The sequence below is a fragment of the Chondrus crispus genome, genomic scaffold (genome assembly GCF_000350225.1).
Source record: "Chondrus crispus Stackhouse genomic scaffold, scaffold_140, whole genome shotgun sequence".
NCBI lineage: Eukaryota > Rhodophyta > Florideophyceae > Gigartinales > Gigartinaceae > Chondrus > Chondrus crispus.
The window spans coordinates 92,387-104,705 of record NW_005179006.1 but is presented as its reverse complement, the minus strand read 5'-3'; the positions used below and the strand labels follow the sequence as shown (position 1 = coordinate 104,705).

Here is a 12,319-nt window from a genome sequence, read left to right as displayed (position 1 = left end):
GAGTCGAGGCAGACTAGCTGCCAAGACAAGCGAAAAACAAAAATGAAGCCACGACAATAAAAAGCGCGATTCCCCTCATTCGCCCGGTCCTGCCGGGTAACCTTTATTGTTCCCCCTTTTCTTTTATTTTTTGCGACCACAACGCCCCTCAATTGAGGTGCTTAGCTCACTAGACACTAGTCCTATCTGAGCCTCATGAAAATAATTAGCACGGCCCCCACTATTTCCGTCCCCGCACTACAGTGCTGGCAATAATCTTAGGGCCACCCCTTTATTGGCTCTTCTTATGAGCCCCACTTATGGAAGTATAAAAAAGTTTGTCTTCATTTTGCGCGTATCGGCCCGACTAAAGCCATAGTTTCAATGGTTTTATAAAAAAAACATGACGCATGACTGTTTGACATGTGAACAATTTTTGTGATGTCCTCTTTAACTGGACAACAAGTGGCTGCCACACTTAACATGCAGTCATCCAGTGAAGACTGAAACTTCTCAATATACGAAACTAGACTTGGTACAGCAATTTACATCGATTGGTTGCAGTTATTAACAAATTATTGAAGACGTAACATCGCTTTAACTGCAACTTTGCGCATCGCAGACACAGCTTCCATTTCTCGATGGACTGGCAATGATTTTTATCACCAGAGGCCGGGTCACTCTTCGCCGTCATGCGATGTTGAATTGAAAAATTTTGTATGGTGAGCTTCAGTCGCAATAATGCTACATTGTTGCCGCTGCAAGCAACCCTGCTGCACTGTTGCCGCTTGCAGGACCAGTATGTATGGTTCAAGAAGGGCATTTGTGCTGCGTCCTCATTGCATAGGTGGACTTTTTCTAACGAGGAAAAAAGCACTGTGCGATTGGTTTCGTTGCCGAATCGAGAGGGGCAACTTTCCTCGGAAATAGGATCGTGATCGGCCGACACACTCCGACGAACAGTTTTTATCATAACTATGTGCAAAAGCAACAATTTTCTTCCATAACTTTGAAATTAAAATTAAAATTTAATTTCTAAACAGGGAAGAATATTGTTGCTTTTGCACATAGTCTGGGTCGTCTCAGGGTCTGACGAGCCTCACGACCCTGAGTTTAGAACGAGCCTCACGACCCTGAGGGTCGTTCTAAACAGGGAAGAAAATGAGGGTCACAGGATTTCCATGTTTAGAACGACCCTGATTTCCAATGCAAGGCTTGCACAGCCGGGGTTTCACAGTTCAGAAATCTGGCACGGACGTCTCTCCGCGGCCCTCTGTCGCCCAGTCTGAGCTCAAAAGATTCTTTTGACATGCTGGAATCAGAACTTCGATAGTGCATTACTGTCCTGCTCATATTTCGCCATCCACATTTGAATCTGCTCGAAGCAGAGAGTGGACACCGCACAGCGCAATGATGTACCATTAACGTTGGAACGAGAAATCCTCTCGATCTCGACCCTGCGCAGCGATTGTATCTCCCTGAATGGCCTTTTTATCCGTTTTGGGATGGTGGAAGGTAGAGAAGGAGAGCGAAATCTAGTATCCAGCCTTCACTCACATGGTGAGATCTCTGGAGCTAAATGTAATAAATGTAGATGCTTACTTCCTCTTCTTCGCTTACTTCGCACCAAAAAAGCCAGGAGAATGACAGCCCTCCCCAACATGGGGCTCACCTACGTTCTTTTGTCTGTTCTTGTCTTACAAGCAACCCACGCACTTGCCAAAGAGGGATGCGAGACCGCTATAGTTGGAGCCGGAATTGGTGGCGCTTATTCTGCCTTCCGTTTGGCAAGCCCATCAGTCTGTATCTTTGAAGCCAACCGTCGCCCAGGAGGGCGCATCTTGACCGTTCGGGATCCAAGCGCCTCGTTTCTGAACTTCACTATTGACCTTGGTGCGTATCGCTACCATCGTGCACACCATCGTCTTGTCCGCCTCGTTGCTGAAGACCTACTCAACCTTCCTGTGGCTTGCTATACGGACTTGCTCAACAACCGAAAAGATTGTCCGGACGCGACGATTCGTCTCTTTTCAACTCGAGGGAACGTGCTTGGAGCTCTTGGAGGCCGGATTGCTCAAGACTTAATAAAGAAGTACGGACCGTTCCTGCCATATGTGATTCAGAGGAGCTTTCGGTGGGGACAAGGAAAGCCCTTGAAGGAAAGACGGACAATGTCTGGGTTGCTAATCGGGCCAAACTCAGTAATCAAAGAGATCCGAGATCGCGTTGAGGAGCTTGAGAAAGAGGAAGACTATGCGAAAGCGATGCAGATTGCGGACGAAATCATTGCGGCAATGCAAGATGGCTCGTACAGAGGCATCCCGTATTCAGAGATCAGTTTGATGCAAGTCGCGATCCGTGAAGGCTTTACGACAGAGGAGATGCAACTGGAAACGGACTTCTCATTTCTCAGCAGTGTGGAAAGGCGGCAGACGCTAGAATACAACGGGCAGCTTTCAATCAGGCAAATGGCACTAGAAAAGGGACTTATAGGGCTTAACAATCTAGTGACGCCGATGGAGAAGCGGCGTGGAGTGCTACGTAGAGCGGGCATGATCACGCTCGTGGACGGCCTGCTTGAGCGGGCGATGAAGGGCGGTGTGCAGGTACAATATGGGAAGAAGGTCGTGAGAATTACGCGCACCGGAAATGAGAAGAGGCCTATAAGACTCAAGTTCGAGGACGGCGGGATGGTAGAAGTGAAGAACGTGATTCTCAACATTGGCAAGCCGGGGCTGATTGCTCTTGGGCTGGACTCGGAGCCGATGATGAGCACCAAGGAGCCTTTCCGGCGAGCGGTCGAGCGAAACTTTGTGCTGAGCTTATCCAAGACGTATTGTTTCTGGGAAGACGCGTGGTGGTTGACAAAGTTGGGGCAACGGGATGGGCGTATTCAGGTTCCTTCAGATTCGATGCAGTCAATGCGATACCACGATGGACACGTCGTGTGCAAGGACGAGAGAAGGCTTAAAAGTTGCCGTGGCGGATTGCTCGCGTCGTACTCGGGGGGCGATCAGATGGGGCTTGGGGCTGCTTTGCATGCGCACGTGCATAATGCTAAACCGTACACACCGCTGACAAGCAGTGACAACGTAGTGAAATTGATTCCAGGGAAGATGTCTGGAGTAGAGCAAGTATACTTTGATGACCTGCACGCACAAATCAAGCGTGTGCACAAGAGGTCGGTGGAGCGGAAGGGGCTTGACGTGGACAAGGTGATTTCCAAGCCGGCTATGTGCCTATTTGCGGATTGGCGGGAGGTGGGTACTCATGCGGCCATGGGGCCGGGAAAAGGAAGAACGAATGTGTACGAGTTGTACGCTAAACCGGTTAGTGATTTGAGAATCGCACTGGTAAACGAAGCGTGGAGTGGGGACCAAGGGTGGGCGGAGGGGAGCTTGAGAAGCGCAGAGCGGGCGCTGTTCCACCAATTCGGAATGGAGAAGCCAGAGTGGATGGATAAGGAGTATCACCGGTCGGTGATTGAGAGGTACAACCAGGGGTGATTTCGGCGCGGGCATACAGTATGCGTGTCGTTCGTGAAGTTGTAGCAAAGGGCTAATCCTTCCACCTGTCGTCTCGGCGCAAAGAATAAAAGCTCGAAGATTAGTGGTGACGTTAGAAGTAGGCATACAGAACCAATCAAAAGTGTTCCGACGTACGAAGCGAGTTATGGCGGTACTGTAATGAACCGACACGTGTTCGTTCCACTTGTCTACACGTCTCACACGTTTGGACCTCAAAAATTTCGAATTTCACCTGTGTCACTGGGCCAGTCTTGTGGAATCTCACCTATGAAAAGCAGTCTTTGTTTACCACCCACTGGGCGCCCACTCCTCCCTCCCGCCACGGCGCGTTCCTCGCCCCTCGAAATTCTTGCGCAATTCAATCAATAAATAAACACTCATCTCCGTAAACCCTTCACACCCCGCCCCTCCCCTGTCCATTACCACGCCACCTTTCTCTCCGTCCTCCCTATCCCATCTTAGATCTCTCCCTTCCCCCGCCACCCCCTACTCCCCGCCTCATCAACCCAACCGGCGCACACGGAACTTAACCAACACGCCCTCTCGCCCTTCAGGGTCACCCCAACATGCATTTCAACGCTTTCCTCCCCCCACTCACCTCCCGTCTCCCTCTGTCCTCCCACCCCCCTGCAACCTGCCAATCACCCTTTCGGCCCATGCCCCGCTCCCTCCGTCGCTCCACTCGTCCCGTCCCTACTCGCGTCCAGACCCCCGCAGCCACCCTTGACCAGACACCCTCCCGGTCCCCCTCTGTCACAATTACCCCCACCCGCCGCCACCAACTCGCAAACTTTATCCGTGCGGGCCCCGTCTTCCAGAAAGCTGGCCTTTTACTTCGCGAAGAGCCTGGATGCACCACAGAACTCAATGGCACCTGCCTCGATGACTGGATCGAGCTAGGCGCTATCCTCGAAGATGCTCTTGGAGATCAGTCCAACGATACCCGCGTTTACGAATACTATCTCCCGGTTTATTTTTGGATCCTTCGCGAACTGGACATCCATCAGGATAACGTCCACGCACGAGGGCAAAAACAGCGCCCTTTCATTCTTGGCTTTTGCTGCCCGCAGGGAGGTGGCAAGACCACCATGACCACTTTCATAGAGACGTTGCTCAATCAGATGGGGCGCACCGTCCAGGTCGCCAGTCTCGATGATTTCTATGTCACGAATGCTGAGCAACGCGCAATTGCCTCAAAGCATCCGTCCAATCGCCTCTTACAGTACCGTGGCATGCCGGGCACACACGACCTCGAGTTGCTCAACTCGTGTCTCGACGCGCTGCGAAAGGGCCGCCAGGTCTCCATCCCACGCTACGACAAGACCGCCTTTGACGGTCGTGGTGATCGCGCCCCGAAAGAGAACTGGAAGCAGGTTGGCGGAGGCGGCGTCGACGTCGTCTTGCTAGAGGGCTGGTGCTTGGGCTTCGAGCCCATCCCCATCGATGGCCTTATGGATGAGGATTTAGAGGTCGTCAATGATGCGCTGTGTGACTTTATTAAGATGTACACCAGGATTGACGGCATGTTTGTCATCGAGATTGCCAACATGGAGTGGGTTTACGATTGGAGGCTCCAAGCAGAGAGGGCCACGATGGCGGCGGGGCGACCGGGCTTATCGGATGAGCAGGTCATTGACTTTGTCGGCAGGTTCATGCCGGCGTACAAACAGTATAGCAAGCCGCTATATGAGAGAGAAACCCCGTTGTTTCCAAAGCACGAACTCCATATTCAGATCGATGAGAACCGGAAACCTATCCATCCATCGGTTTAAGCTGATCCTGGCGGTGGTCTAGCACTTGATGTATGTTGCAATCCGATGATCTCTATGATGGCTAGAGAGCCCTCGCGAGGTGAAGCCAAAAACGATGAAGGAAACGACCTGGGTGGGAAAATTCATGGGTTAGGTTAATCAGGATCAGGATATTAATATGGGCCTGCACGCAGCCCTCCTCACGGCTCTGTTCATAACAACGTCAAAAAGTATTTCATTCAAAGTCTGTCCCAGAAAAAAGAAAATGCAGCCGCGACCTTCTCCTCGGACTAGATGAAACTAGTTGCAGCCCTCTCGTCATCGCATAGTGCTATCGTGGATATAACGGAAGAGGCTTGCATATGACCCATACCGCACAAGCGCGAAAAATTACGCCATCCTTTTCCCATCCACAGTGCGCACAACGAATTGCCGTTGAGCATAGAAAGCTCGCGGAAATACCGGCAACCTCTACCCAACGTTCATGCAATAACCTCGATCACCTCTTCCTAAACGCTGCCTGAATCCATCGCCGGCGCATAACCATATCCTCCTTCCGATTCCGCACCTCTCGATCCACATACTCACACCTCTCACACGCCAACCCAACCCCTTCCAACAACAACCTCAGCTCCTCCGCCTCAAAAAAGTACGCATACGTTCCATCCCCTCTTAAGAATAGTCTCGCCGCCCCTTGCCCTCCTTCAACCTCTTGCCCTCGCTCCCGAAACTTCACCTCGCGCATGTCTCCCACTCCGTAATCCCTCACGAACAACACACCTCCAGGCCTGAGCAAGCCCGCAAGCCCACGCGCCCCGGCTTGTTGCTGCTGCCCTGGCGGCAAAGCGGACAAAGTCCACAACGCTGTCACGAAATCTGCCCCTCGCGGCACCTCCTGCCGTATCATGTTTACATATGTTTCCGGTAGGGATAAGTCCGCCTGAAATGCTTTCACACGATCACTCCGGTATTCCTCATTCTTCTTGACCAACTCGACGGCCTTCTCGCTATAGTCAAATGCATATGCGAATAGCCTGTCATTCGCCCTGAGCACGGGGAACACGCCATTCCCAACCCCACAGCCAGCTTCCACCAGCGTCTGCACGCATCTCGGATCTCGCAGCAAATGAGGTGTATCCGAAAGGGGTAGGCGAGGGACATGCTCGCGTGGATTGATTCGGGCGTGCTCAGACATCATCTCGGGGAACTCGGCGCGGAGCACGTGGCGGTCCTTGAACAGGGAAGGCTTTGTTCGGTAAAACTCGTCCCAACGTAATGCAGCCTCCGCCGATGTCGCAGGTGGGGTTGACAGCTGTTGCCGAAGCTTTTCTTGTGCTTGCCGACGGGCTACCGTCGCTGCTGCCCGTGCTCGCTTTCGGTCGCCGCGCATCTCGCCATTCTCTTTTGCCTTTGATGTTTGCTCGGCCTGCATGTTTGCCTTATTTTCTAAATGGGCAGGTAGCCAAAGGCATGCGTGGTAGAGCGGTACCCTTCCATGGGTCGTTGAGCAGGTTCCCGAGAGTGACGACAACGCTCGCTACTGTCCAGCGGTCCAGCGATGACAGTCCTAGGAGGTCTGCGATGGAATATTTTCTATAAAAAAGGAGCACAAAACCCTTCCACAAGGAATAGTCAGCTCCAGTCCCAGTAGGCCAGGGTCCTCTCAAATTCACTTCGTCCCCTTGCACCTCAAGATAGTTTCACCTTCATGAGTGCTGTAACTGGACCTGCGCCCTCTATGTGGGAGCGCGTGCGATCGTATGTGTACGACAAGGCCATCGTTTCCCTTACCACGAAGTGGTATCTGAAGGTGCTCCAAGAAATTCCGGAGGGCAGCCATATCCTTGACGTTGGTATCGGCACCGGCGCAGCACTTATCGCAAACGCGTCAACCTTGCGCGCAAAAAACATTTCCGTCGCTGGCGTCGACTATGACCAAGCCTATGTCATCACGTGTCAGCGCCTCATCTCGGAGGCCAAGCTTGAAAAGCATGTCACTGTCGTCCATGACAGTATATACGACTTCACGCCACGAGATAACCGCCTTTTTAATCATGTCTATTTCAGTGGGAGCTTCATGATTTTGCCAAACCCTGTGGCCGCCTTGCAGAAAGTTATCGAACTGCTCGTCGACCGTGAAGACGGTCGCATTATCTTCACCCAAACTTTTGAGCTCAAGAAGAATTCGTTCTTAGAATGGTTTAAGCCAAAACTCAGTAACCTAACTACCATAGATTTCGGAAATGTGAGTTATGAAGGCGATTTTGAGGACGCAGTGCATGAGGCTGCACTTGTCATCGAGACAAGCGAAGTCATAGATGATGGCAACAAGGTCGATGGTGTAAGAGAATCACGCTTCATATGTGCTCGAAGTATGCTGTACGTCCCGCGGGGCATTGAAACCGTCTTATAGGACACCCTCCTCTCGTCTGCCGACGAGAGATCGGCATGACATTGCGCCCAGGGAACTCTCTGTCCTGAATGAAGCGTTACTTGTTGCATTGAGAGGATAATTGTATTTTATGTTATGAGCCTGTACAATGAATCAGCGTGCAAAGGCACGTACAGCACATCACAGTGAATGTACCCAGACTATCAAAACTATGCTCGAGGTCTCGCTACTGCTACGCAAAGCTAGCACTTCCTGGCATTTGAACACCGTTCAGATGGTTAAATCTGGTAGATGTTCGGTGACGTCGTCCATTGAATGCAGCAGATGGTTCCCCTAGGAAACACAATCCTCATTCACATTGCGTACTACGGACTATAGCCAGGCGGTCTCTGCCGGAGAGATGTCTTCATCTGGGCTTGCCAACCGTGGCTGGGTATTCACAATGCGCGCTGTTTCGGGAAAGGCTGCACGGCCACGCTGAAGAGTTACACCAACGACACATGACAGCAATTTCTTCCTATTGCTGTTTTACTTCTTTGGCTTCAGTGCCCGCTTGAGCAAGCGTTGTGACAGCAACTGGTTTGGCTCGCAATAAGTCCTGGTATTCGATGGGATCTTTCAGAACACGGAGTGCCTCTGCGAGCTGATCATCGTTTCTCAATTCCGCGATTATTCTTTCCGAATCTGGTTGAAAGCGGTATCGAATGGCTGAGTCAATCTGAACACGAATCTCTTTCTCATGTCGAATAAAATCCGACTTCATGTCCATTTGAGTCGCTCGCTTCAGGTCTCCAACTTTGCTTCGCGCTGTTTCATAGCCAACGTCTGAGTACATGTTGTCAAGTTCTGAGAAAGCTTCGTCGAACTTTGATTCGTACTTGAACTCGCTGGTGCTGACAAACTTCACAAAATCACGATAGATGCTGTCTGTGACTTCGAAGCTTCCCGGAAGGGAAGGTAGCTTCAATTCAGCACCATATTTGTTCGCAAAGCGGAAATACATGTTTTGTCGGTGCAAAGCAAGTTCCAGAAAGGTAGGCCGACTTTGAACCTCAACGTCAGGCTCGATTCCTCCTCCATCACGTACGCTTCGCCCTTGCCGAGTCTTAAACTCCTGTCTTTGATTTTCTTGCACTTCGGTGATCTCGACTGGCCCATCACCATTTGACTGTTCGTAGTTCAGAGCCTGGATGCATCGCCCACTCGGCGTGTAGTACTTTCCGACAGTGTACTTCAGGGCCGTTTTAAATGGCAGCTCCTGGACATTTTGGACAAGGCCCTTGCCAAATGTCTTAGAACCGACTACTACACCAGTATCGAGATCTTGAACCGCACCGGCAACAATTTCAGAAGCGGATGCCGTTTGGCCGTTAACTAGAACTGCTAGCGGCACGTCGGGAGGTAAGAGAGGATCCTTCGCAGATACAAATGTCGGCCCACTTCCCAGTCCACGGCCCTTTGTCGACACGATTGTCGCGCCCTTCGGGACAAAAATTTCCGAAACATCAATGGCCGCATTCAAGAGCCCCCCTGGATTTCCACGCAAATCTAAAACGAGTCCGCGCAGTCCACTGCCCGGCATGTTGCTGTCCGCAGATCCCATGAGCTTCTCTACGGCTTCCTGTACTTCTGCCCCCGCGTCCTTTGCAAACGACTGCAACCGAATATAGCCAATCCTATCCTTGGGGTTACCTACAAAGGTTGAAACTGGCACATCTTTGATGTGGACGTTTTTCCTGGCCAGTGTGAATGTCAATGGTTGAGATGAACCCTCACGCTTCACAGTTAGATCTACGGCGGTTCCCGGCTCACCTCGAAGCATGTCAGTCACCCTTTCTAGTGAGTTGCCGTCCACGGGATTTCCGGCAACGGCCTCAATGACGTCCCCAGGCCGAATACCAGCGTCAAAAGCGTATCCCTCAAATGCCGAGACCACAATTATGGGTCGGTTCTTTTCACCGGACTCTGCATCTCCCAGAGAAATTCCAAGGCCAACCCCTGCGTACCTCCCGTTTGTCTTGACAGACATTTCCACGGCTTGAGCATTGTTCTCAAACTGTGTGTATGGGTCCAGAGTTCCGAGCATGGAATTGACGCCTGTCTCAAAGAGTTTGTTAATATCGACCTTGTCAACGTATGACGAATTGATGTCTTGAAGAATAAGGTCGAAAAGAGCGACCTTTTCTCTCAAGAGGGAATCACGTGGCCCGTAGCCAGCTAAAGAGAAAAGGACGACCGCACTAATCGCTACTCCTGTGACCAAACCCCATACGAACCCTCCAGGCGCTAGAGCCCTTTTAAACGCAGTCCAGGCCCAGACGAAGAAGCCCGCAATGCCCACGGCACTTTTTTCTGTTTCCTCCGTGTTAACCTTTTGATCCTTCGGTGAGTCGTTGGGCTTCTGTCCTCCTTCCTCAACATTCATGACTGTGTTTTTGGTATCGACTACATCAGTGGACTGGATTGTCTCCCCAATTCCGTTTTCGGCAGGGCTTGCCTCCGTATTGCCGTTTGTGGGAGGTGCCTTTGAGAGGTCTTCTCCAGCACTTTGAGCTGAGAGATTCTGTGATTCGATGACGTCATCCCCATTTCTAGGAATGCAGGCACGTGGTACCATTCGCGGGAGCGCATATCGATGGGAAAAAGAGGATGAACGAGGCCTCTTGGCCGAGGTTGCAGACACAAAAGCACCGTACGTTCTTAATTCTATGCGTGATCCAAAGCCAGAGACAACAAAACTTGACTGAAATGCCAGCGCAGAAGGCAGACGGTCTCTTGAATTGGACCCTGCATTCATTTTTGCTTCAGGCATTTGCTTACGGCGAGGCTCGTCAAAGATAAAAAGGAGGGACTTTGGGATTGCAAGAGCAATGGGCTTGGAGGCAGAACGACGAGGCACATGCCTCGTTAAGAAGTGTGTTGGAGAAAGGCGTTGTGTTGGTTAAACATGACACGAATCAGGCCTAGTGGGGATGGCTCTATAGGGGGGTCCCACTAGCCAATCATCCGGTTGACGGCCGTCATCTCGGGCTTGAATCAATTGTGGGCTGGCAAAATTTAATATATATTTTACCTCAAATTCGACGGACCACGGTCATCCACACGCACCGCCCGCCATAACCACATTGTAGCCCCATCCGCCGCCACCGGTGCGGGTGTGTCTGGTATTGGTCGGGCCGTCGCATCTCCCATGTTTACCCCGTCTGTTGAAGTGCAGAGGGTCCGTCCACCTGCCCATCGGCCGTCAGAGTCGGGGGGCAGTGCAGGGGATGGAGCATGTAACAAAGGATGTGATACACGATACATTGACACCCTTGATGTTGCGAAACCGCGACATGCAGCTGCCGACTGATGTTCTCTAATTTAAAAGCCACCTTAACCACCCTTCGCTCTTACTCAAGCTTAAGCTCAAATTATTTGGCATCAACCACGTCGTTGATGACGGGAGTTGGGTATCCCTCAAACGTCCGTGCATCAAGGGCGACCATCCCAGCACCCCGAAGAGCCTCCAAACCCTTTTCACCGTCTTCCAGACCCACGCACTTAGTCGGGTCCACTCCCAATTTGTGCGCAGCAAGCAGAAAAGTCTCTGGGTCGGGCTTCCCGTTTTTCACGTCCTCGCACGTGACAACCGCATCAAATACATCCACCCCAACCCCACTAGCTTCCAGACTCGCCAACACGTCCTTTCGTTCTCCCCCGCTAGCAACTGCGATGGGTATGCCTTTAGCCCGAGCGTGACGAAGGAGAGTTACCACGGGCTCAATAGGGCGAATTGTGTGCATAACTGCATGAAGCGCTTCTTTCTTCGCTTCCATAAGTGCTTTAACGTTAACCTCAGGTTTGCCTTGGTCCTTTTTTAGCTTCTCTATGATGACAGACGCTGGCTGGCCTGCCCAGGCGTAGAATAGAGGGCCTGGGAACAGCAGTCCAAATTGAGCCATCGCTACTTGGTAGGCCTTCAAGTGCAAGGGCATGCTGTCCACAATCGTGCCATCGTTGTCGAATATCACAGCAGCAGCGCCCTCTATCATAGCGTTAAGGTGATCGGGGTCGGTTGATGGAGTCGGTTGTGATGATGACAGAGGCATGCTTGATGGTTGCGTTTCAGTTAAGGCGGCTCGGTACAGTCGGGAACTGAGAGAAGTGCAGCTCACTTAGAGGTGATTCGTCTGAGTTAGAGACAATGTCCTACTCTCTGTGGCATGGATTAAGGTAGCTCGGACCCTGAAAGCATTGCTGATATGGTCGTTTTGGAGTCTGAACATAACTCTGTAGTTACTGAACAACATTCTACAGATTGGTTGCGAAGCGATTGCAGTTCAGCTGGTATCAAAACGCACGCTTGTTGGTCTTGCGTGATTCCACTTGGCGCCTATCAATTTGATGTTCTCAGAATGTAAAAAGCCTCTGGAGAATGGATACAAAGAGGGTTTGTGAGCGTAACATGCATGCGGCAGTTTCTGCAGCTCCCACACTGTGCATCAACCGATCTCGACAACTGGTCTTAAAGTGACAACTAGCCCTGGAAAAGTCACCTGATTAAATTCTTTACGCTTTGATATGAGCCTCATGTCACGCAAGAATTCCGGCGAACGAAAGCAAATGTGCCGAGGCGGTATGGCACACGGGAGTACATTTCCCATCGGGTAACCAATAATGCTCATGAG

The 12,319-nt window shown here is 51.3% G+C and overlaps 10 protein-coding genes; 4 read left to right on the top strand and 6 right to left on the bottom strand.

Annotated features, from left to right (window-relative positions):
* Window positions 1-1,640: 1,640 nt before the first annotated feature.
* CHC_T00008516001 (Gal-2,6-Sulfurylases I) lies at window positions 1,641-3,485 on the top strand. Its single transcript, XM_005713481.1, has one exon. It carries the CDS (start codon window positions 1,641-1,643, stop codon window positions 3,483-3,485), a length of 1,845 nt encoding a protein of 614 aa, XP_005713538.1.
* Window positions 3,486-3,791: 306 nt separating this feature from the next.
* On the bottom strand, window positions 3,792-3,926 carry CHC_T00002506001 (hypothetical protein). Its single transcript, XM_005713480.1, has one exon. The coding sequence runs from the start codon at window positions 3,924-3,926 to the stop codon at window positions 3,792-3,794; it is 135 nt and encodes a 44-aa protein (XP_005713537.1).
* A 146-nt stretch (window positions 3,927-4,072) lies between these two features.
* CHC_T00002505001 (hypothetical protein) lies at window positions 4,073-5,557 on the top strand. XM_005713479.1 is given in 2 exon segments: window positions 4,073-5,278; window positions 5,279-5,557. 1 exon segment carries the CDS (start codon window positions 4,073-4,075, stop codon window positions 5,276-5,278), a length of 1,206 nt encoding a protein of 401 aa, XP_005713536.1. The 3' UTR covers window positions 5,279-5,557.
* Window positions 5,558-5,619: 62 nt separating this feature from the next.
* Window positions 5,620-5,799, top strand: CHC_T00002504001 (hypothetical protein). XM_005713478.1 is given in 2 exon segments: window positions 5,620-5,781; window positions 5,782-5,799. 1 exon segment carries the CDS (start codon window positions 5,620-5,622, stop codon window positions 5,779-5,781), a length of 162 nt encoding a protein of 53 aa, XP_005713535.1. The 3' UTR covers window positions 5,782-5,799.
* Window positions 5,800-7,507: 1,708 nt separating this feature from the next.
* Window positions 7,508-7,759, bottom strand: CHC_T00002503001 (hypothetical protein). Its single transcript, XM_005713477.1, has one exon. The coding sequence runs from the start codon at window positions 7,757-7,759 to the stop codon at window positions 7,508-7,510; it is 252 nt and encodes an 83-aa protein (XP_005713534.1).
* CHC_T00002502001 (hypothetical protein) lies at window positions 7,759-10,446 on the bottom strand. XM_005713476.1 is given in 2 exon segments: window positions 7,759-8,166; window positions 8,167-10,446. The coding sequence occupies 1 exon segment, from the start codon at window positions 10,444-10,446 to the stop codon at window positions 8,167-8,169; it is 2,280 nt and encodes a 759-aa protein (XP_005713533.1). The 3' UTR covers window positions 7,759-8,166.
* A 277-nt stretch (window positions 10,447-10,723) lies between these two features.
* CHC_T00002501001 (hypothetical protein) lies at window positions 10,724-10,834 on the bottom strand. The gene has a single exon (XM_005713475.1). It carries the CDS (start codon window positions 10,832-10,834, stop codon window positions 10,724-10,726), a length of 111 nt encoding a protein of 36 aa, XP_005713532.1.
* A 5-nt stretch (window positions 10,835-10,839) lies between these two features.
* On the top strand, window positions 10,840-11,001 carry CHC_T00002500001 (hypothetical protein). The gene has a single exon (XM_005713474.1). It carries the CDS (start codon window positions 10,840-10,842, stop codon window positions 10,999-11,001), a length of 162 nt encoding a protein of 53 aa, XP_005713531.1.
* Window positions 11,002-11,062: 61 nt separating this feature from the next.
* On the bottom strand, window positions 11,063-11,740 carry CHC_T00009402001 (HAD-superfamily hydrolase). The gene has a single exon (XM_005713473.1). The coding sequence runs from the start codon at window positions 11,738-11,740 to the stop codon at window positions 11,063-11,065; it is 678 nt and encodes a 225-aa protein (XP_005713530.1).
* Window positions 11,741-11,806: 66 nt separating this feature from the next.
* CHC_T00002499001 (hypothetical protein) lies at window positions 11,807-11,941 on the bottom strand. Its single transcript, XM_005713472.1, has one exon. The coding sequence runs from the start codon at window positions 11,939-11,941 to the stop codon at window positions 11,807-11,809; it is 135 nt and encodes a 44-aa protein (XP_005713529.1).
* Between the last annotated feature and the right edge of the window lie 378 nt (window positions 11,942-12,319).

Excerpts from the sequence above, each read along its gene's own strand:
- CHC_T00002504001 (XM_005713478.1), top strand. The coding sequence starts at position 5,620 with ATGACCCATACCGCACAAGCGCGAAAAATTACGCCATCCTTTTCCCAT.
- CHC_T00002500001 (XM_005713474.1), top strand. The coding sequence starts at position 10,840 with ATGTTTACCCCGTCTGTTGAAGTGCAGAGGGTCCGTCCACCTGCCCAT.
- CHC_T00002505001 (XM_005713479.1), top strand. The coding sequence starts at position 4,073 with ATGCATTTCAACGCTTTCCTCCCCCCACTCACCTCCCGTCTCCCTCTG.
- CHC_T00002503001 (XM_005713477.1), bottom strand. The coding sequence starts at position 7,759 with ATGCAACAAGTAACGCTTCATTCAGGACAGAGAGTTCCCTGGGCGCAA.
- CHC_T00002502001 (XM_005713476.1), bottom strand. The coding sequence starts at position 10,446 with ATGAATGCAGGGTCCAATTCAAGAGACCGTCTGCCTTCTGCGCTGGCA.
- CHC_T00008516001 (XM_005713481.1), top strand. The coding sequence starts at position 1,641 with ATGGGGCTCACCTACGTTCTTTTGTCTGTTCTTGTCTTACAAGCAACC.
- CHC_T00009402001 (XM_005713473.1), bottom strand. The coding sequence starts at position 11,740 with ATGCCTCTGTCATCATCACAACCGACTCCATCAACCGACCCCGATCAC.
- CHC_T00002506001 (XM_005713480.1), bottom strand. The coding sequence starts at position 3,926 with ATGGACAGGGGAGGGGCGGGGTGTGAAGGGTTTACGGAGATGAGTGTT.
- CHC_T00002501001 (XM_005713475.1), bottom strand. The coding sequence starts at position 10,834 with ATGCGACGGCCCGACCAATACCAGACACACCCGCACCGGTGGCGGCGG.
- CHC_T00002499001 (XM_005713472.1), bottom strand. The coding sequence starts at position 11,941 with ATGTTGTTCAGTAACTACAGAGTTATGTTCAGACTCCAAAACGACCAT.